Source organism: Oreochromis niloticus, unplaced genomic scaffold, assembly GCF_001858045.2.
Source record: "Oreochromis niloticus isolate F11D_XX unplaced genomic scaffold, O_niloticus_UMD_NMBU tig00007204_pilon, whole genome shotgun sequence".
Lineage (NCBI taxonomy): Eukaryota > Metazoa > Chordata > Actinopteri > Cichliformes > Cichlidae > Oreochromis > Oreochromis niloticus.
The window spans coordinates 399,949-423,496 of record NW_020328420.1 but is presented as its reverse complement, the minus strand read 5'-3'; the positions used below and the strand labels follow the sequence as shown (position 1 = coordinate 423,496).

Genomic DNA, 23,548 nt, shown 5'->3' with positions numbered 1-23,548 from the left:
GCCGCCATTGTTCACTCGTAGAGGCGTGCTATGAATTGTGGATATGGAGTTTTCAACACAAGGATAAATCTTTTCGGCTGTACTACTCCCGGTATACCACTAGAGAGAGCCAAGACACCACAAATGAAGTCTGTTTATTTGGCGCCAAAGATGAATTGGCCTAAATTGTACTAAAATATAATATAAAAAAACTATAAAAGTCATAAACACCAAAAGTCACAACATAATAGTCCAGCTCCAGCCGCACAAATGATCTAACATATGTAATCCTAATGTCAAAACTGTTGGCAGAGGAGCGCGGGAAAATTTTCACTAAAATATTAATATTTAAAAAACTATAAAATTCATAAACACCAAAAGTCATAGCACACCATTCCAGATCCGGCCGCACAAATGAGGTAACATATATGAAGCTTGTCTCAAAACTGCGGGCGTGATACGTGCCGAAATTTAGGCGGAAGATGGAGAATAATAATAATAAGAATAATAAATCCGACGATAGTAATATGTGTGCCTCTTGGCATAGGCACACATAATAATAAGAATAATAAATCCGACGAATAGTAATATGTGTGCCTCTTCCATAGGCACACATAATAAAGAATAAAGAGAAACAGGAACTCAATAGTGTGGAAGCCCTTTAGGGCATCCACACAATTAAGCTGGAACAGAGGTGGAGGAAGATGAGGCAGGAGTGGCCCTGCGGAGGAAGAAGCGGAAGCACTTTTTCTTCTTCTTGAGTTGCTTTTCCACAAGCACTTTCTTCTCTAGTATGAGGGATCTCAACTCGTCCACTGTTTCTGTATTTTGCTTCTTAGTTTGTTGCATATTTTTTCCACTTCTTCTGATTTGGCTTGTTCTTCTTTGAGCCTTTCTTTGAGTTCTTTAGCTGTTGCTCCTGTTTTTGCACTTTCTCCTTTTCTCCTTCCAGTTCAGCTGTTGTGTGCTTAATTTTGTTGCCAAGTTCTTGCAGCTTTTGCTTTGTCTTCTCAAAGTCTTGGACAAGAAGAAGTTTTTCTTCGTTCTGCTTTATGTCCTGTGTTCTTTTTCTTGACACAGCTCTTCATATTTGTTCCGTGTTTCATGATGTATTGCCTGCAGTGCTCTGTATTTTCCTTCCATGCCTTGGAGCTGGCATTGCATTTCTCCCTGGTTTATGACCAGTTGTTGTTTCACTTCAAGGATTTTTGTATTTTTTAGCAAAGCTTCATCGAGCTTTACTTGCAAGCCTTCATTGTTTTTCTCCATGTTCTGAATCTTGCAATCTAGTTCTTTTTGTTTCATCTCCTGTTGCTTTTTCTCTTGCAGCAACTCGTCATATTGTGCATTGTTTCTTTAAGCCTTGCCTGCAGCATCCTGTCTTTTCCCTCCATGTGTTGGAGTTGCCTCTCCATGTCTCGCTTCTTTATGTCCTCTTGGTTCTTCTCTTCGAGGATCGCTTCATTTATTTGCAGAGCTTCATCAAGCTTTATTTGCAGCTCGTCATTTTCTTTCTTGATGTCTTTAGCTCGCGGCCCATTCGCCTTTGTTTGATCTGCTGCTGCCTTTTCTCTTGAAGAACCTCTTTATTTGTTTCCTGATTTTTATCATCCCTTGCTTTTACCACTCTGTATTTCATCTCCATCTTTTCAAGTTCATCATGCATCTGTCTTTCTCTCATGTCCTGTTGTTTCTTCTCCTGGAGGATTTCTTTAATTTTTCTAGAGCTTCATCCAGGTTTCCTTGGAGCTCTTGGTTCCTTTCCTCCATGTCTTTGATATCCCACTGTTTTTCATCAATAATACTCTCCTTTTCCTGGAGAAGGTAGGACATTTTTTTTAATTGAGCGCTCTGTCTCTCATTTTCCTCCATCAATAAGGCAATCTTCTCTCTGTTAAGAAGATTTTCATTCTCCATTTCTGCCAAGTGCTTCTCCTCTAATTCAACTTGCTCAGCCCAGGGAAGAGAGGAGAGGTAAGGGGCTTCTGGTTCATCCAGTGAAGAGCGCCGGGGTCAACTTCTTGACTTTTTGGTTCTTCTCCTTGAGACATGTTGGAGTCTGGAGTCAGGATCCAAATGTGTCCAAATGCTTCTCTGGCGAACAGTTGAGGGCTGCAAACAGAAATGCTGCCAGTAATGGACTAAATGTCGTTGTTTTTCACCGTTATTTGTCGGTTTTAGGATCAAATGATCACGTTGGTGGTAAGACTCTAAATCTGTGTCACGAACAGTCGAAGGCTGCGAACATAGATGCTGCAAATAACAGACTAAAAGTTGTTGCTTCTCACCCCTATTTATGGGTTTAAGGATCAAAGGCTCAAAGTGGTGGTAAGATTCTAAATGGGTGCGATGTCACGATTCTGGACAACATGGTTACCATAGTTAGAATAATAAACTTTATGATGTGTTGCTAACATTTTGGTTGTTGTGATGATTCAAATTTGTTCAGTAAACTTCATCAAAATGAACATGTGTTGACATAAGCATATATTTGGATCTCATATCTTCTTATTAAATGTAGCTAATGTCCAATAAGATAAGATAAGATAACCTTTATTAGTCCCACACGTGGGAAATTTGTTTTGTCACAGCAGGAAGTGGACAGTGCAAAAGTTATGAAGCAAAAATTAGAATGAAATAAAATAAGAATAAGAATAAATACAGTACACTGTATTTATAAAAAACTGAACTCTGGGACTTACTTAACACTAATATTTCATATATTACTTCAACTCACTAATTTAATTAAAGGGTTTTGTATTAAATTATAACGTAATAAAAAACCACAATGCACATGTGCAAGTAACAGTAGCCAGCTGCTGCCACAAGAGGGTGACGAATTAAAGGTTCACAGAGAGATCTCTTTACTTTGGGACATTTAAACAATGTGTATTATTACATTTGATTAAACAAGCACTGCTTTTCCTCCAGGCTTCTAAAACTCTTTCAAAGTTTCTCTTTTCAGTCTTTTTCAGTCCAATCCTTGTACCAAAACTTTATCTCATGAAACTGGATGAATGGAGGACAAAAGACGATGTTTTAGACCTAAACCCCGACTATCTACACCAGCTGAATAGCATCTGAAAATCACATCTTTAACAGACAGACAAAGTCCAGCAAAGTCTCCACACAGGACCTGAGAGATGCATCTGAACCTTCAGTTCACTCCAAGATCACACATGTGCAGGAGAACTGAGTGCTGCTGTCAGATTGAAAAGTGCTTTAAACATGATGATACTGTCTTTGTTAAACAGCAGAATAGGTTTATAAAGTATCATTAACTAAAAGTGGTGAAATAAATATCTCTAAATCTACTAAATGTAGACTTTTAAATTTTGGACAGTTTAGTATTACAGCTGCTGATTAAACAATAGAGACAGATGTGTAGTAAAACTTTTATTTAGTGTTTCAAGTCAAAAACAAACAGAGCAGAGATACAGAGAAAGTCTTTTGATGAAAAAATGAAGATACTGAACGTTGAGTTTCCCCTAATCATGTGTCTGCAGTTGGGTGAATGAGGCTGTGTCGAGTGATCAGACTGAGTAGAAATGCACTGTGCTTGTCCATTTACATCCTTTAGATCCAATCTTGACTCTTTTGCCCACTAAAATAATAAACCAGTACTTCTTTCTGTATGTAATATAATCTAAAGCATCCACAGTAACATTTTCCACCATACAACTGCACTCTAAGGTCAGCACGGTGGTGCAGTGGTTGGTACTGTTGCCTCACAGCAAGAAGGTCCTGCATGTGAATCTGCTGGCTGCTGTTTGCATGTTGTGTTGTCTGAGGGTGCTCCGGCTCCCTCTCACACTCCAACAACTCGCTCCTTAGGTTAAGGCGATCGTGGCTCAAGACTTGGGAGTTCGCCTTGTAATGGGAAGGTTGCCGGTTCGAGCCGCGGCTCGCACAGTTGTTGTGTCCTTGGGCAAGACACTTCACCTGTTGCCTACTGGTGGTGGCCAGTGTCCGGCAGCCTCGCGTCTTTCAGTGCGCCCCAGGGTGGCTGTGGCTACAATGTAGCTTGCTATCATCAGTGTGTCAGTGGGTGGATGACTGGGTGTGTGAAGTGCTTTGGGGTCCTTAGGGACTAGTAAAGCGCTATACAAATACAGGCCATTTAATTGGTAAGTCTTTTGGCAATTACAATCATCTATTGTCAATGTGATCATGAGTGGTGAACTGTCAAGTGTGCACACTGAGTTTTTCCTTGTGAAAGCTGGGATAGTCTTCAAGCCATCTCCTTCAACCCTTAAGTGCTTAAGAGGAAGGAAGAAGGAAAGGAAGGAAGGATAACTACAGTTTATGATCTCAGCTGTGATTATTAAAGGTTTGTGCTTTCTAGACATTCCCTGTAATAGAAAGAGCAGAGGGGTGTAGTACTTCATCACGGCCAGAGGGAGGCACTGTGGAACCATCAAACAAAAGACCCCAGTACTGATAAGACAACATGCTGTCCATTACCACCAGGTATGAGGACACAAGGTAGGTGGCAAACTCATCTGATCCATCCTCAGTCGCCCCAAATGAGAATAAATGTGTTACTTTCCTTCAACTCCTGTCGTATTATTTGTATCCACAAAACTATTAGAACAGAAATATTTAACTTAAAAAGATAAATCCAAATAGATGAATGGATCTTTTTTTTACCTTCATGAATGTCATGAATATTTTCTGGAGAATAGAAGTGGTACTTATATAATGGTAGTGCCCATTGCCTGAGATCCCATGATTGTAAGGTGACTGAGAAATATTTTTAATTACACGGTTGTTGATGTGATTCAGTCTTCAGCACTGCGGTCACCCCGGTGTGTCGGCCACAACACCAATTAAAGCCAAACTGTCTCAGAGTGTAGAAGAAGAAGCTTGAGGTTTGTTCTGAAACTTATAAACACCTGTATAAGAACAGAATAGACTTGTCCTATAAACTTTGGGGCCTTTCTACACTCATTATCCTTTCTATCTCTGCTCCTGGTCACGTTGCTGTCAACTCCTCGTGTGTGCGCCTGTTTAATTTAGCCATTTGTGTTCAGGTCTCTTAGCCCCTAATATAAAACTGTTCATATTCCAAGCCAGCCTGCGAGTCCTCGCATTTGGTCAGTCCCAGCACCCATACCTGCTGCGAGGGAGAGAATGGCCAGCCGTCAACATGAGCGCCAGTACCAGCATCCAGAGCAGACTGCTAGTCCTGCTCCACCTGAGCCAGAAGTCTGCGCTAAGCAGGCACCTGCCAAGCCGCCCAAGGTGTCCCATCACCTCCGTCGTTCCCCAGTGGAGCATTGCTGGCCATGCGGTCGGCCTCCTGAACTGCTGGATATTATTTTTTTAAATAAAAGGGCCAGGTTATTTTTTCTGGTTTTACCTCAATGCCAGGTGATGAGGATAATGAGCTATCTAGTTAAGTTCCCTTCAGTGCTGCTGGACTAAAAGCAGAGGGTTATTCTTGTCTGAATCTGTGATTTTTATGTAAACTTAAAGCACATGTCTGTGTTGTTTGTTAAGTAGCATTAGCAAAAGACATTCAAATTATTATAATTGCCCAGTTTTACAAATTGTGAAACTCACAAAGAAAGAGGACAGCTGTGGCTCATTACTGAATTGGCTATGTGCAAACATGAATGATGATAAGTATTAATAAACAAATGAGACACTGTTGGAACACAATGTTCTACATTTTTGTACTAATAGCAAAGTAAATTGTAAACTATTACAAACAGTTAGGTTCTCGAAACTGTAGAGTTACAGTAGATACATTAAATTAAAAAAAACTTTGCATTTTAAGGATTGTAGAGTACGTCACAAACATACAATCATTATTTAATGATCACATGTTTAAGACACAGAAAAAAAATTGATGCAAAAAAAAAAGACTGTAAATTAAGGTCTCAGAGGGTCTGACCAGGGCCTCTTATACTTTTAGTTTTCAGTGTTTGCATCAAATTATAAACACTTGTATCTCCATAGTTAGCTACCATTAGTACATTAGTTATATGCGTATATTGCTCAGTCCTCTGTAATGTCCATTTTTATGTTAAGATATGCTACTGATTATCTGAGAAAGATGAATTGATTATTAAATGAAAAATCTAAAATTTGAATTATTACAAAACTGCACTATGGACTGGTGTCATGTTTAACAAACTTGCTGCTGGCTCTAACATTGGATTGGCTTCTGCTTCATTTCTATATTCTATTCCAGTGTCCTAAAAAAGAGTTCTTTGTCTTTAAACGTCGTTAATGTTGCAGTCCTTAAAGGCATTCACCTGCTTTTTCTGCCACCTGCTGCGATGGCTCTTGATAAAACTTAAATATGTGGGATGATCTTGGACAGTTTAAAGTGGGCCTCTGTTCCTGTAAAGTAGATTGTGGTAAGGACCCGACACGCACACTGGATTTCATTCACTATAGGTTAGTTTTATTTTCGTTCTGATGTTCCAGCATCAGTCACACAGGAACAGCTGCTTCTTCCTCCCAGTTTCCGTCCCCGTCATCACTATTTAAAAATAGAGAGAAGAAGATGATCACCTTGAGCAGTCACACCCGCCCTCTCAGCCACACCTCGGCACCGCCCTGAGAGCTCACTGTAACACCCTCTGCTGCAGCAGGCCGGAGACCACACCCCCGCCACATAGATCATATCACTACTGTGAGATAAAAGTGAAAGAGCAGCTCACAGATCAGTGGGAAGTCACATCAGGAGAACATTAAGTATTTGTAGCATGTGATTCCCTTGTGTTTTCAGTCTGTGAAACAGCTGTTTGTCCCTTCAGCAGGCAGGTAAGATCAGCAAAACTGCACCATAGGATGGTTTATACCTAAGATGTTTTTTAAAAATATATTATTAACATAACAAGAGGAAACATAGATTTGATTCTTTGTTTATTCATTTCTTTTATTTTCTTTCATTTTCTCTTAAGCTCAAAGGCTGTTTTTATTTCCACAGTGATGGCAGCAGCAGCGTTCAGGAGCAGAGGACTGGCTGGTGTCAGAAACACCAACGTTTTAATCCTCATCTTTCTGCTGTCCCTGGTTTATGTCACAAAGTCACTGCTGAATTAACTGTTGCTGAAGTACTTCTATGAAACATTTATTTGCAAATGTAAAACTACAGTCACTATGTAACTCATTATAAGCATATCAGAGTTTAAATGGACGCATCCTGTTTTTGTAAATTTAAAAAAATTCTGACAAGTTTCTTAGAACAACTTAGGAAATCAGAAAAAGCAAAAGCAGCCAGAAGGAAGGCGGGTCAGTCAGTTTCATCTCTATTGCATGTTATCAGTCAAATTTGGTCATGTAGGAAACAACAAATGCGTATGAGTCATATCAGTGCACACTAAGAGAACTGCAACTCAGTCTGACTGTAGAAGTAAGTTTGACTTATATCCCCATGAAGTTATTCATATGTAACTTTATTAAATTAATTTGGTACATGTTGTGGTAAACAGAGAATGTCTTTTGCTTTTCTGATATTGCCCAATAATTCATTAATGTTTGATTATATTTTTAAACATTATACATGTGTATGTAATTTGTATGTAACTGTATCATGTGAAGATTTTCTCTTGCGCTTCTTCGTCAAGCCCTAAAGTTAAAATAAATCAGAGCTGATGCTTCTTGTACAAACTGTAGCATCCTCCCCCGCCCACTTACAATGGAGACGATGACTGTCTTTCTTTGCTTCCTAACTTTTCTTGAATTGTTCTTGAAATTAACAATTCTGAAGTTTATGGATTTTATAAAATATAAAACTGCAAAAATTATGTACAAAGCCAGACACAGTACCAGGAAATGTACAGAGGATGAATTGAGGGGAAAATTAAATATGAAGACCAATGTTCCCTCTAATTTTCATGTGTCTGAGCGAACACACAAACTCCCTGAGCGATCCCTTGGACCACTGTGAGCGACATCAGACGTGTGCACTGTGGTCACGCCAGCATCTAATCCATCCAAGTTACATGGTTTATTACAATAATCAAATTACAACATTTACATTTATGTTAGACTACTTTTAATTAACTGCTTTAGCCCACTTACAATGAAAATTTAAAAAATCTTGTTCATGACCTGTGTAGTATGTTAACACTATTGGAAGTAAAAATAACTTGAACTCCAATTTTGAAAAGACAACTTTTTCTTTTTTTTTCTTCATAAAGCTCTGACTTGTATTATGAGTCTGAGTCTGTGGTCTGGGAGAGTCCTGTAACTCTCTGTCTGCAAAATACAGTATATAATGACCAATGCTGGGCAATTAATTATATAGTTACTACTTCAAAGAAGTAACTCAGTTTGGCAAACAACAAAGTTTTTTGCAGCTATTTATTTTTTTTAATGCAGCCAAAGCGTTTTTAAATAAACATTTCAAACTATTTACAGAACAATCAGCTGTTCTGCATCAAATCTGATGCCACACAAATTATTTGTGCCACTCCAAAAAATAATTTCTGTCCACTATGAGATAAAGGAGAACAACAGCCTGATACCTGCAGGCCTGACAACAGGAGATGTATCACTCCTGTAACACCTGTAACATTCAGCAGCCGCCTCATTGTTCTGACACACACAACAAAACTATTGACTACACTACACACTAACTACACACTAACTACACAAGATTTGCGCTAAACGTCTCAAATCTCTCACATCTCAGTACACCGCCGTCACTCCTAAAACTTCCCCCCGTTTCTTAACAACTATATGCCACGTTGTCATATCATTTTTTGATTGGTCGACACGGTAATTTTTTCGACCAATAGGAAAGGGTGGGGGGGTTTTTGGTGTTGTGTTTGCTCACAGGCAGAGAGTGCTTTCGAGCGGTTTCCTTATAAAACGCCGTTTTTACCGTTTCTTCCAGCAGTAAATATAAACAACGATGGTATTCAGGAAGAAAACCAAACATTGCAAATATTTTTATCATAACTCTGGTTTTACGTGGCCTCTCAACACAATTTAAAAACTGGTATAAAGTCCACACTTTTTCCGTCAATTGTTCCGTCTGTCCTGCTCACATCTCCAATGGTTGTACACGTTGTCATTAATGTGGCTTCACTGCACATCAGCCACGCCGCTTTGCTAGCTAAAACACCGGTGTCGGCACATAGGACGCTGTCATAGCCTGTCAACGACGTTGATTGGCTGCGTGTATACGAATGTGAATCGCATTATTGGCTGGACTATAGGATAAGGTGGCATCGTTCTAATCCCATACAGGAGCAGCCAGTCACTTACTGACTAACACTGCAAAACAGAATTCTTAAAGTTTTAATTTTAATTTCAATTCAGGTTAGATTTTTTTTGTGCGCAACGCAGATTTTCTGTGCGCAGAGACCGTGCCAGCAGTGCGCAATTGCGCACGTGCGCAGCTTAGAGGGAACATTGATGAAGACTCTTAAAGCATGGACAAGGGTTAAAACCTTTTGTTTTACCATTTGTGAGGTAAAACTGTGGAACAGTTTTCCTGTGGACCTACAGCAATGTTCACGCATTAGTCAGTTCACAACGATGTTTCAAAAACTGCTTTTGGAAGAAAATGAAAGTAATAAAGTTGTAGACTTTTAGTCAAGACCGCCTAAACCAAGACCAAGACAATACCAAGATTAGAGGGTATCGAGACCAAGACAAGACAAGACCAAGACCAAGACAGAGACAAAAAGGTCTTTAAACTGCAGCCAGATGCTGCTTTGTTTATAGGTGTCAGGCATATTTATGTGTTTTTGCGATGCACTCGCACAGCCCTCCTCACCGCTGTCTACTGTCTCACTCACTTACTGAGAGGACAGACGCACGCTCCACTTGACTGCAAAGCAGATAATGCTATTAGAAATTGAAATAAAGTAGAAAAACTTGCTTTTTGTCATACAAATTACTTTTTTTTGTGTTATATTGTCTGTGTTTGACAAAATGTGCTGATTTTTCACATGTGATAGCAGAACTGAATTGGGCATGCACAGGATGAGTCACATCATTTGAAACTTAGCCCTGATCCGAGAAATTGGAAGTGTTACAACTGACCCACGTTACAACTATCCCCGGTCTCCCCTATTATGTCTGTGTTAAATATACAAGTTGTGGCCATTTTCACAAGATTTGATTGTTTAAAATTCACATGGACAAAGTAAGGATTCTGGGGGACATGAGGTGTGCTCCAGCAAATATTTCCTCTGTGGTCCCATTAAAGATGGATTTAAACATGAAAGAGTGTGAGATGGCAAAAGCAAAGACATTCTGTACTTAATCAGAAGTACAGATATTAGTGGCAAAACCACTCCAGTAAAAGTAGCTCTTTGGAGGATTTTTCTACCAGCTATTTTTGTGCAAAGCTAATTGAACCTTGTGCTATATTAATGTATCATTAAAGTAACATTAATACATAAGAAAATGACCTTTACTTCTTTAAATTTTAATTTTCATAAATATACTCAGCTTGAATCAGTTTGGTAGAACATGAGCAGAGAAAAAGACGAAAGATTTTAAAATATCTCTACATTGTAGAGAGCGACTCTAAACAGAAAATGAGTAAGGAACGGGTTAAAGTGGGATTCAGCAGGTGGGGGAACTCTAAAATTGGTTGTAGTGGCTCAACAAGAGGTTAAGAATCGCAATTTCTATTCAAAGCTTCAGTAAATTTTCTTTGTGTACAGGCTGTGATCAGCTGATCTGGGCTGCTGGTGCTTTCAGGTCCTGATCTGAATTAGACAGGTTTCAAGGATTTCGAGTGCTCAGGCAAAATAGAAAAGTGCTGTACAAGAACCAGTCCATTTACCATTTGGTTTACTAGCTGGCAAAATGTTGAAATTGATCAAAAATATACTTTTCTTTTCTTCTTGTTGATCCACAGATTCATTGAGAGTAACAAACTAGAGACTACATCCAAATATGCCTTCAGAGGACTCAGGGACCTGACTCACTTGTATGTTCCAGTGACTGAAAATACAACTGTTATCTGTTATACATGATTTAAAGATGTCTCTTTTTCATAATCAACTGCATTTGTTTCCAGGTCTTTGGAAAAGAATAACATTAAAGCCTTGCCCAGGGACCTCCTCATTGACCTTGACTCCCTTATAGAGCTGTAAGTTTGTACATAGTTAAATAGGCAAATAGCGTACTGAGTAATTCTTGCAGTCTGTCTTTCTCCCAGTTCAGCCATGAAACACAATATTCCCTTTCTGCAGGGACCTGCGAGGCAATGCCTTTGAATGTGACTGCAGAGCCAAGTGGCTTATGACGTGGTTAAAGAACACCAATGCCACAGTGTCGGATGTTGTGTGTGCTGGACCAGAGGACATGAAGGGCAAGCGCCTCAATGATATGACCAGCCTGCAGAATGAGTGTGTCTCCACAGGTGAGAAACACCTGAGCCAGCTGCCCTTCTCTCATGTCCAGCTGAGATCAGGATGAGAGAACTCAGCACAGTCTTTCTAAGTTGTGTAGAGGTTATTCATTTAACGTGGCTTTGTTGGTTTGTGAAAAATACATTTCCCGATGTTCCTTTCCACAGATTTCATCCTTCATCAGTCTGTGGCCTCAGAATCGTTGTCTGTTGACACATTCAGCTATAAGAATGATGTCTACGTGGCCATTTCTGCTCCCAGCACAGAGAGCTGTATGATTTTCCAGTGGGACCACATAGAAATGAACTTCAGGACTTATGATAACATCACAGGTAAATTTTGATTTCGACTTTTGCAGGAAATGTGTCCTAACCTATGAGATAACTGGAAACCCCTCTTGATCCTGCAGCGCAACCTTCTAACCATTTAAGTCCTTGCAGGCTGTTTCGACCCAACGTGTAGTTACATCTCTAACCCACATAGCAAGCAGGTCTGGCCCAGATCTGGTATCAAGCCGGCACTGCTGGCTGACTTCTGGCATGGTAAGACGTATGCCATCCAGATATGGGCCAGGCCTGGTATAGATGGCACTGTCTATGTGATGGCATGCCATATCTTGCTCGATTGTGGTTTGGGTCATGTGGCCCAGGCTCATAGAAAACAGGTTTTCCCCTGATCCGGCATCAAGCTGGCACTTCTGACTGACTGGTGTCATGGCAGGGTATATGTCAACCAGATGTGGGCCAGGTCTGGCAATGATGGCACTGTTTATGTTCCTATTTTCCTATTTTAGTTGGAAGACCCAAGTGCCATGTTGATATACTATATTGCTATGGTAGCCAATGTTTCAAATTCAGGTATGACTTTGGGAAAGGAAATGCGCTGTAAAAGAATCAGTTCATTCACTGTCTGAACAGAGGTTCGTAATGTTACTTTTGCACTATTTATGTTCCGGCACATGTTGTTATTACATGGCTTGATTAAGGTACACATTTGGCTGACATCTGGGCCAGCACAGGGTCAGCTGTGTGTCTGCGACTGGCCCGTGGCTGCACACAACTTACACATGGTCCACATACTGCAAAGAATGACGGTCCTTTGGTGCCAGAGATGGGCTAGCACAAGACCACCAGTGTGTCTGCAACTGGCCTTGTGCTGGCCCATGTCTGGGCCTCCTCTGGCAAACCTGATCTGGGCCACCAAAGGGCCGTCAGTCTTTGCGGTATGTGGGCCATGTGTAAGCACATTGTGTTGGCCAGATCTGGGCCATACCAATTTTGCTATGTGGGCAGGAGGTGCATGTCAGGTTACGTGGAAGGTTGGGTGAAGGGTTAAAGGGAGTTTCCAGTGACACTGTAAGTTAGGAAGTCTAAATCACACATTAGGCTAACAAACACTCCCAGAATGCTCCCAGTTTCATTCTCACGCGATTCATGTGTTTCTCTGCCCTTTAGGTCAGTCCATTGTGGGGTGCAAATCTGTCATCATCAAATATGAGGTGTTTGTCATTGTGGCTCAGCTGTTTGGTGGTTCCCACATTTACAAGTTTGATGACGACCAAAGCAGGTTCAATAAGTTCCAGGATATCGAAGTGTCCAAGATCTCTAAGCCCAATGATATTGAGGCCTTCCAGATTGGCTCTGATTGGTTCTTTGTGATTGCTGACAGCTCAAAAGCTGGCCTCTCCACCCTCTACAAGTGGAATGATAATGGCTTTTATTCGTACCAGTCACTGCACGAGTGGTACCGCGACACGGATGTAGAGTTTCTCGACTTGGATGGGAAAGCTCACCTTATTCTAGCGAGCCGCTCACAGGTTCCAGTGATCTACCAGTGGAGCCGGAGCAACCAGAAGTTCATCCTGCAGGGTGAGATCCCCAACATGGAGGATGTAGTGGTTGTGAAACACTTCCGGATCAAGGAGGAGCTCTACCTGGCTATGACGCGGTATATCGGTGATTCCAAAGTTCTGCGTTGGGGCACCAAACAGTTTGCTGAGATCCAAGCTTTGCCCTCTCGAGGCTCCATGATTCTCCAGCCGTTCTCTTTCAAGGAACGTTACTATCTGGCTCTGGGAAGCGACTACACCTTCTCACAGATCTACCTGTGGGATGAGGACAACAAAATCTTTGACCGCTTTAAGGAGGTGTACATCCAAGCCCCACGCTCTTTCACCGTGGTATCTACCGACCGCAGGGACTTTATTTTTTCCTCGAGCTTCAAGGGAAACACGCAGATCTTTGAGCACATCATCATCGACCTGAGCTTGTGAGGGGCTGTGCCTTATCGTCGCGTCTGAAATCAAATGTCTTCCACTTGAAAGACAAATTCAAGAAGGAAGAAAAATTTATAAACTGTTAAATATCCACACCTTCATAGATTTCACTCACAAATTAGAGCTGGGTCAAGATATATTGTGACTATTTCTGAATGGCCTTGCAATCATGGATCCTCAGACTTTCTGAAGTACTACCCTTTCATAACTACTTCTATTCTCTTAAAAATACCACTGAAGTTCATGATGGGTTAAAAAAGAGACATTTAATTGAATCTATCTGGATTTATCTTTTATTGTTTAATATCTTTCTCTCAGTAGTTTTATGCAGCTATAAAAATACATCAGGACCTGAATGAACGTAACAAATTTATTCTGATTTGCGGTGACTGATGATGGATTGAATGATTTTGCCACCTACCTGTATCCTCATACCCTGTGGTAACGTACAGTACCTTGCCTTGTCAACACTGGGGTCTTTTGTTTGATGGTTACACAGTGCCTCCTTCTGGCCGTGATGAAGTACCACACCCCTCTGCTCTTTCCATTACAGGGAATGTCTAGAAAGCACAAACCTTTAATTATCATAGCTGAGATCATAGAGTGTAGCCGTTTGTTGGAAGGTGTCTTTGTAGATGTTGTAGATTATAATGCATAGAGTAGGAAGCAGTGGTTTGTTGTTACAGTTAGTAAAATATCCAGGACTTGACCTTATACAAATTCATTAATGGAGAATCGCCATTTAGATACAACTTCTACATCTGCTGTAATATAATCAGAATCAAAAGAATCAGAATCAGAATCAGAAGAATCAGAATCAGAAAGGGTTTTATTGCCAAATGTTGAGCAGGTTTACAACATTAGGAAATTGCTGCGGTACTTAGTGCAAACATACTGTCATATAACGCTTAAATAGACATAAAAATAAGAATTAAAGAATTAAAAGTGCTAAGTAGATAGATATATACATGGGTGCAGGTGGTGATCAGTGCCAAACATGGAATGATGCAGTGAACACAGTGTAGGGTCATGTGTTAGTGGTGGGAACAGTCATATGGTTATTGTTCATGAGTCCAACAGCAGAGGGGAAGAAACTGTTCTTGTGGCGAGAGGTTCTGGTGCGAATGGACCGGAGCCTCCTGCCTGAGGGGAGCAGGTCAAACAGACTGTGTCCAGGGTGAGAAGGGTCAGCTGTGATCCGAGCTGCACGCCCCAGTGTCCTTGAGGTGTACAGGTCCTGCAGAGATGGGAGTCTGCAGCCAATCACCTTCTCAGCAGAGCGCACAACACGCTGCAGTCTCTGCTTGTCCTTGATAGTGGCTCCAGCGTACCACACGGTGATGGAGGAGGTGAGGATGGACTCGATGATTGCAGTGTAGAATTGCATCATCGTCCGTGTTGGCAGGTTGAATTTCTTCAGCTGCCTCAGGAAGTACATCCTCTGCTGGGCTTTCTTTATGACGGAGGTGATGGTGGGCTCCCACTTCAGGTCCTGGGTGATGGTGGTACCCAGGAAGCGGAATGAGTCCACAGAGGTGATGAGGGTGTCAGTCAGGATGATGGGGGGGACTGGGGCTGTGTGCTTCCTGAAGTCCACAATAATCTCCACTGTCTTCTGGGCATTCAGCACCAGGTTGTTGTGGCTGCACCAGGACACCAGACGTTCAACCTCCCACCTGTAGGCAGACTCGTCCCCATCCGAGATGAGTCCAATAACGGTGGTGTCATCTGCAAACTTGATTAGCTTGACAGACTGGTGGGTGGAGGTGCAGCAGTTGGTGTACAGGGAGAAGAGCAGAGGAGAAAGAACACAGCCCTGAGGGGAGCCGGTGCTGATGGTCCGGGAGTCCGAGACATTCTTTCCCAGCCTCACATGCTGCTTCCTGTCCATCAGGAAGTCAGTGATCCACCGGCAGATGGGATCAGGCACATTCATCTGGGAAAGCTTGCCTGGGAGATGGTCTGGAAGGATGGTGTTAAAGGCAGAGCTGAAGTCCACAAACAGGATCCTGGCGTAGGTTCCTGGGGAGTCCAGATGCTGCAGGATGAAGTGTAGAGCCATGTTGATAGCATTGTCTACAGACCTGTTGGCTCTGTATGCAAACTGCAGGGGGTCCAGGAGGGGGTCCGTGAGTGTCTTGAGGTAGGAGAGAACCAGGCGCTCAAATGACTTCATGACCACAGATGTCAGAGCCACAGGTCTGTAGTCATTTAGTCCAGTGATCCTTGGTTTCTTGGGGACAGGGATTATGGTAGAGGACTTGAAGCAGGCAGGCACATGACATGCCTGCAGTGAGGAGTTGAAAATGCCAGAAAACACTGGGGCCAGCTCATTTGCACAGTGTCTGAGGGTGGCAGGAGACACACCGTCTGGGCCAGGAGCTTTTTGAGCATTCAGACTCTTAACACTAGAATTACTGAGCCTTTTTTTTCCTGGTGCAAGTCCCTACTACTACATTTACTAGCCCTGCGCAAATTTGCGAAAAAACACCTCCTAGCACCCTACTGAGATTTTCACAGGCCTTCAGCTCCATTGTTCTCCTGGTTTTGTTGTGCAAACACACCCTCCCCTAAAGCCCAACCAGGAGAGATTCATGTCTTTCCTTACCTGCAAAGCTACTTTCCTTCCTTACCTGCAGCCTACAACACACCATGCTAGTTTATATGAGAAGTATTTCTCATATGCAATATTAATTCTTGTCAATCCTTGTCACTACATTGTGTGCCTGTCCATAAAGATATATACACAGTGTTGTACATATAATTATATATCCATTCTGTACATAATATACATACAGTCTATTTATACATACATACAGCGCCGTAGCTCCGCAAACGCACATAACGCACACTGCGTAGGGCACCAAATGGCCGGTAGGGCACCAAAAAAATCAGGGTCGTAAAAAAAAAAAAAAGTAAACCATATTAATACTATAAATATTATATGCATTAATATGGTTAAACAATACAAAAGCAACATAAAACAATTTTCCCGAGAAAAGGGGTGAATCTGCTTTGTGCCCTGTCTCCAGTCTCCTCCTGGTGCCCCCCCCCCCCACTCCCAGTGGTCTGTTCTATAATGCCTCAATTCGGTATTGGTAAACACCTGTTTGAACATGGCCTCGAAACGGCAACAGGAGTCGGGAGCGGAGAAAAGAAAGAAGAAGAGGAAGCGTGATGAAACTCAGGCGTCGCTTGCCGGTAAGGCAATGTTTAAATAATAACAATAAAAAAAGTTCATTATTGTAGCCCTTGCTTGCACGCTCATGTCCGTCAACTCTGTGATAGCTCCTGTTAGCAGTGTTCATACTGTGTTAACAAATGTTGCAAATGATTGATGTTGGGTAGTTTGTTTACGTTGTGGATATGAATATAGAATGGACTACTAAAAGCAACTCATCATGGTCACTCAATTGACGGTTTTCAGATAACGTTAGCAATCGTGAGACTAGCATTTCCCTCCTCAGGTTGCTAGCTGGCTAACGTCATGCATGCTACTGATTAACCTTAACTTTGGGATAGGTCAGTGATGCAGTCAAGTATTATTATCAGATTAGACAAGATTACTTTGTATGTTGCTGCATTTCAGGATATCTATAAAGACGCATATCTTATTTATGCGGCATAAATAAGATATAGGTTTCATATTACAGTGTAATATGAAACCTATATCTTCCAGTAATATAGATTTCCTACTTGCGCATTTATATCAAATTATGTACAGCATGTTTATTGCCATTTGCCATTATGAAAATCTATACATGTAAAATATAGTTAGTAATTTTTAAATGTACCAGTGACTTACTTAATTTATTAGTCTTATAATGCAATTTTTCGTAGGCCTACTGTAGATTCAAAATTGTATTTCTGTAAAATCCCTGAATATTTTCTCTTGTATGCAGGGTCAATGCTTAAATATGTTCAAGGAGGATCTCAAGGACAGGATGAACCATCCAGTAGTAGTGCCATCCCTGGACATCAACCACCAGCCATTGTAGACCCTGCAACAATCCCTAGCCAAGAAGAACAAGAACCATCAACCACCAGTTCAGGTACAGTTCCATACACAAGTACCACTGAGAGTCCTGTCACTGAGAGACTATCAGAAAGTGACACTGTGGAGACATGTGTGCCCCCTTCAACCGATCCTGCTCTTTGGCCAGCTCACATTGTAGATGCTGATCGTGTTGAAATTGTGCGGAGAGGTCCTTTTAATGTCAGCTCTGATTTTAATTTTCCAAAGGGGCCTGAGTATTTATTTGTAACAGTATTTTTAACCTCCTTTAACCTTATTTATTTGTTTAACTGTCATGTTTGTTGTTATTTAATTAAACAAATTCCACTGAGAAATTCAAAAGTATTAATGTTTTTTTGTTTTTTTTTAAGTGGCGGGGGGGGGGGCACCATAAAGCATTTGTGCTTAGGGCACCCAAATGGCTAGCAACGGCCCTGCATACATACATACACACATACATAATACACACACACCAATATTTTTCAATACACGTGTCCATATTTACGTTTCCAGATAGTTTGTGTAGTGCACTTTCTATACTGTGCTCTTGGTACAGTTTTTATTTTTGCATTTTCCACTTGTGGGACTAATAAATGCAGATTTGCTGTGTGTGTGTGTGTGTGTGTGTGTGTGTGTGTGTGTGTGTGTGTGTGTGTGTGTGCAACATTGGCATTTGTTTACTCAGATCCAAGGCAGGCCAAACCTCTGTGTTACAACCTTCAGAAATTCCTGCCATATCGATAGAAAGACACACATTCAAAGTATATTGATACACAAGTCTGTTTTATTTCAAAGTGTTTCAAACTTTACAGCGTTTGCAGAACCAGTGTTCATCATCCCTGCATTTGGCGCAGGTGAATTTCTTACATGTTGCACAGGTAAACCTGCTGCGATTCCTGTTGCAGCTCTCTTGCACCTGGCACTGCGTTGTCTTTACAGTCCCTGGCACAGCTGCAGCAGCTTCAGCAGCCTGTGCCAATATTTCCTTGTGCTGCATGAATCGGCAACGAAGTTCCTGAGCTAGAATACTCAGAAACAATCTTCTTTTGCCTGTCCACCCTGTACATGCCTTGTACAAAATGTAGGCATTCCCCGCTGCCAGGTCCAGCATATTGTAGAAAACCGCTGCTGGCCACCTGCGTGTTGCTGCTCTTACGGAATACATCCGTGCAAGTTGAGGAAGCTCACGCTGAACTTTATTCACCCTGCCCAGTAACGTTGTTTTGCGCTGCAGCAGTCTGTGCGACAGTGACAGGGAAGTAAAGAAATTGTCCGTTGTGACGTTTCTCCCATCATCCAAAAACGTCTCCATCAGTTTCATGACCACGTTCTCTGCCAGCCTCTCTCCCTTCTGACGACTGGGGTCCTTTCCCAAGTAAGGAGATGCACTGCAGATATATTTGGTGTCCAAGTCCGTGGCCATCCAGAACTTGATCCCAAATTTGTCTGGCTTGGTTGCAATATACTGGGTGAATGGACAACGAACCTTGGTAGGGAACAGCGGTTCATCTATGGTCATGTGTTCTCCTGGAGTGAAACTCTTAGCACAGTTCTCGTTGAAGCGTGTCCAGATGTCGGAGAACGCCGCAAATTTGTCTGTTTTCACCCGTTCTGCCCGCGTGTCCTTGTCATCAAATCGAAGGTGTTGCATAATTGAAATGAATCTATCTCGGGGCATTGTCTCTTTGATTACTGGCACCAGAAATCTTTCTGACCAGCAATCCACAATGGCACCAACGGGACACATGATTGCTCTTACAAACAGAATTGAAATGAATGCCATCAGTTCATGAACTGACAAATTCCAGTGCGGCTCTGTTCTGCGGGCTTGATTGACCGTACAATCCCTGATGGTGTGCAGCATTCCCACGTCTAACAGGCAAAGGAAGCTTTGGAGCGCACTTGTAATCTTGCGCTGTCGGAAGAGAAACAAATAGAGAATGGTAAATTTACATGAACCTCACTCTAAATAGGTTTATATAAATATCATATGTACTATGGCAATGACAAACCTTAGCAGACTCTGTGGGTCCAGCTTGCGCAGTGAAGCACGAGCGATTTGCTACTGCACTGGGCATTCCAATGTCCTCCTCAACCCACACAGTGCCGCCTTTGGCCGTGTGGCTCTGGCTGGGCTTTCCAGTACCACGGGGCCTCTTCCGTGGAGGCATGTTGGGTTTTTGTTCCGTCTCCTTTTCAGATTCTTCTGAGGAGGCATCAGTGGCCTGCTGGACAAATGAAACCTCTCCTCCATCAGAATCTGCTTCGTCCATTTCCTGAAGCAAGGCCAAAGTCTGTTGCGTGGAGAGGTTCTTCCCGCGTGGCAGTGATACGGAGGCCATCCTGATGTGTGTTCTCAGAAAAGCGAAGAAGAAATGATTCTCCCTCCTGGTCAGTCTGCTTTTATGCACAGCACTGTGCTGTAGTCATGCAATGCCACTCCTACACATACACAAATCTCTCCTGGTTGGGGGAGGGTGTGTTTGCACAACAAAAGCAGGAGAACAAAGGAGCTGAAGCCCTGTGAAAATCTCAGTGGGGTGCTAGCAGGCATTTCTGAAAGTTGTAACACAGAGGTTTGGCCTGCCTTGGATCTGAGCAACTCTGAGTGAGCAAATGCAAATGTGCCAGGCCTCAAGGATAATGGGTGGTTTGCACAACAAAAGCTGGAGGAGAAACAAGCTGACGACCTGTGAAAATCTCAGCAGGGGTGATTAACACCTCGGGACTTGCACCAGAAAATAAAAAAGCCAGTAATTCTAGGGGGTGTTGGGTTTAGGGAGGTTACGCAAATTTGCGCAGGATAGTAAACCTAGTGTTAAACAGCTTCCTCACATCTGCCTCATGAATATGAAGAGTTGTGGTGGGAGAAGGTGGTGTGAAATCCTCCTTGGTGAGGGGTGTGGAGGGAGGTGTTGTAGGTGAAGTGTTTGATGGTGGTGATGGCTCTATGGAGGGGGGAGAGGTGGGGGAATGAGTGTCCAAAGTGTCTCTATTGTTGGGGCCGTTGGAGGTGTGAAGGCTGCTTGATGGCTCGTCAAAACGGCAGTAAAAGTCGTTAAGGCTGTTGGCCAAGAGCAAGTCATCAGTGGAGTGGGGGGTTTTAGGCTTGTAGTTGGTAATATTCCTAAAGCTTTTCCACACAGAGGCCGAATCATTCTCTGAGATCTGCTGCTGCATCTTCTCAGAGTGCTGATGTTTAGCAATGTCCACTTCTTTAGTGAACCTGTACTTGGCCTCTCTGTAGCAGTCCCTGTCGCCGCTTCTGAACGCCTTTCTCTTTTCCAGCCACAGCTTTTTGAGTTTAGGAGTAAACCAGGGTTTGTCATTGTTATAATGTGGCAAAGTACAGAGAAACTTTATCAGTATTGCAAAGGAGCTGTGTTTAGATGATGTCAGGGAAAATAAACCTCCTGATATGTTTAAAAGAAACAGTTTTGCCCAATTAACAATATTTTTTTTACTAACATCTGAAGTCAGAAGCATCAGAGGCAGAATTTGTATGACCAAAAGGAAGGAAAATAAATGTACATGTAAATATATCTTCAAGCTTTCAAATTTTTATTCTGCTTTTGGAAATGCTGAATGTTGACAAGCTCCAAAATGTACATAAACCAAGGATTGTAATGTCACCACCTGTTTGAATGGACCTTTGCACTTACAAAACTCAAATGTTACTGCAGCCTGCAAGAGCATGACATTCAAAAAAGGGTGTTTGCCAAATTGTTTTTCGATAAACCTAACAAAGACTAAAAGTGCTTCTAGGTTAACAATATGCAAGCGTTACAATTCTTTTGTATGATTTTGTTTAAACCTAATGAATGTTCCTCTTACAAATATGATGTAACATCAAAATAAATCTGTGAAAACATGACAAGTTTATTTATGCCACTGTAGTGATTAATCACTGATACTGATCATTAAAAATAAAACTTCTCTTCTTTCCCTAAAAAATCCAAAACCCCAAAATGGACATTATGATTGTAAAGTTGCACAAAGAAAGAAGAAACATTCAGTACTGTCTGGTGTTTGAATGGTCACAGATGCAAAATTGTAAAACCTTATAATGTGCAGTGTGTATGCAATCTAACCAGCACTAAAATCTCACCATTATATTCTGGCGTTCACATGTCAGTATTTCAGACACTCAAACACTTAAACACCTCAAACCCACTGTCAAATATGCTGGTTCAAGTGTGGTGATTTGAGCTTCTTCTGCAGACACAAGCAATAAAGCACCTTGCAGTCAACAAACTCCTCTGTATGCCAAAGTGTTTTAGAGTCAAATGTGAGGCTGTCTGTCCGACAGATAAAGCTTCTTCTAAATTAGGCCATGCAACAGGATAATGACCCCAAGCACAGCAGCAAATCTATATCATGGAAGTCCAGACCTCAACCTGACTGAAATGCTGTGTATAAAGGAATGCTTGCAAATGTCATTGATTTGAAGTTATTGCTGCTAACTGCTGGTTCTGTTAACGACTCAATCATAGAATGATTACGATATCAAACTAAAACAAATGCCTGAATCCTAACTTGTGGATATCCTATTGTGGTGATCTAAAATGTAACACTAAATGTGATTAAAACACTAATAATCTGGACTCCAGGGCTGAACGACCGCAAGGATCACCAGCCCGAGGAAAAGACAAAATACACATGACTCTGTGACAAAGACAATTCATTCTTGAATGAAGACACTGATCAGACACATTTAAAATGCAGTCAATTTTGTTTATTATGAAATTATTGGGGAGAGAGGGGAGGGAGAGGAGAAGGGAAAATTAAGCTGGAACAGAGGTGGAGGAAGATGAGGCAGGAGTGGCCCTGCGGAGGAAGAAGCGGAAGCACTTTTTCTTCTTCTTGAGTTGCTTTTCCACAAGCACTTTCTTCTCTAGTATGAGGGATCTCAACTCGTCCACTGTTTCTGTATTTTGCTTCTTAAGTTTGTTGCATATTTTTTCCACTTCTTCTGATTTGGCTTGTTCTTCTTTGAGCCTTTCTTTGAGTTCTTTAGCTGTTGCCTCCTGTTTTTGCACTTTCTCCTTTTCTCCTTCCAGTTCAGCTGTTGTGTGCTTAATTTTGTTGCCAAGTTCTTGCAGTTTTTGCTTTGTCTTCTCAAAGTCTTGGACAAGAAGAAGTTTTTCTTTGTTCTGCTTTATGTCCTGTTGTTCTTTTTCTTGACACAGCTCTTCATATTTGTTCCGTGTTTCATAATGTATTGCCTGCAGTGCTCTGTATTTTCCTTCCATGCCTTGGAGCTGGCATTGCATTTCTCCCTGGTTTATGACCAGTTCTTCTTTCACTTCAAGGATTTCTGTATTTTTTTGGAAAGCTTCATCGAGCTTTACTTGCAAGCATTCATTGTTTTTCTCCATGTTCTGAATCTTGCAATCTAGTTCTTTTTGTTTCATCTCCTGTTGCTTTTTCTCTTGCAGCAACTCGTCATATTTGTGCATTGTTTCTTTAAGCCTTGCCTGCAGCATCCTGTCTTTTCCCTCCATGTGTTGGAGTTGCCTCTCCATGTCTCGCTTCTTTATGTCCTCTTGGTTCTTCTCTTCGAGGATCGCTTCATTTATTTGCAGAGCTTCATCAAGCTTTATTTGCAGCTCGTCATTTTCTTTCTTGATGTCTTTAAGCTCGCGGCCCATTCGCCTTTGTTTGATCTGCTGCTGCCTTTTCTCTTGAAGAACCTCTTTATTTGTTTCCTGATTTTTATCATCCCTTGCTTTTACCACTCTGTATTTCATCTCCATCTTTTCAAGTTCATCATGCATCTGTCTTTCTCTCATGTCCTGTTGTTTCTTCTCCTGGAGGATTTCTTTAATTTTTTCTAGAGCTTCATCCAGGTTTCCTTGGAGCTCTTGGTTCCTTTCCTCCATGTCTTTGATATCCCACTGTTTTTCATCAATAATACTCTCCTTTTCCTGGAGCAGGTAGGAC

General features: G+C 41.7%; 2 protein-coding genes and 1 long non-coding RNA gene across 3 annotated transcripts; 2 read left to right on the top strand and 1 right to left on the bottom strand.

Annotated features, from left to right (window-relative positions):
- The first annotated feature begins 10,114 nt into the window (after window positions 1–10,114).
- Window positions 10,115–14,347, top strand: LOC109199719 (leucine-rich repeat LGI family member 2). Its single transcript, XM_025904799.1, has 6 exons — window positions 10,115–10,119; window positions 10,760–10,891; window positions 10,982–11,053; window positions 11,157–11,326; window positions 11,483–11,647; window positions 12,770–14,347. The coding sequence occupies exons 1-6, from the start codon at window positions 10,115–10,117 to the stop codon at window positions 13,585–13,587; spliced, it is 1,362 nt and encodes a 453-aa protein (XP_025760584.1). The 3' UTR covers window positions 13,588–14,347.
- Window positions 14,348–16,407: 2,060 nt separating this feature from the next.
- Window positions 16,408–17,645, top strand: LOC112841752 (uncharacterized). Its single transcript, XR_003218196.1, has 2 exons — window positions 16,408–16,791; window positions 17,493–17,645. It is a non-coding gene; the product is annotated as an uncharacterized LOC112841752 (long non-coding RNA).
- Window positions 17,646–18,270: 625 nt separating this feature from the next.
- LOC112845386 (uncharacterized) lies at window positions 18,271–23,256 on the bottom strand. Its single transcript, XM_025904798.1, has 4 exons — window positions 22,957–23,256; window positions 20,418–20,899; window positions 19,618–19,948; window positions 18,271–19,520 (listed from the first exon to the last, which is right to left on the bottom strand). Exons 1-4 carry the CDS (start codon window positions 23,254–23,256, stop codon window positions 18,405–18,407), a joined length of 2,229 nt encoding a protein of 742 aa, XP_025760583.1. The 3' UTR covers window positions 18,271–18,404.
- Between the last annotated feature and the right edge of the window lie 292 nt (window positions 23,257–23,548).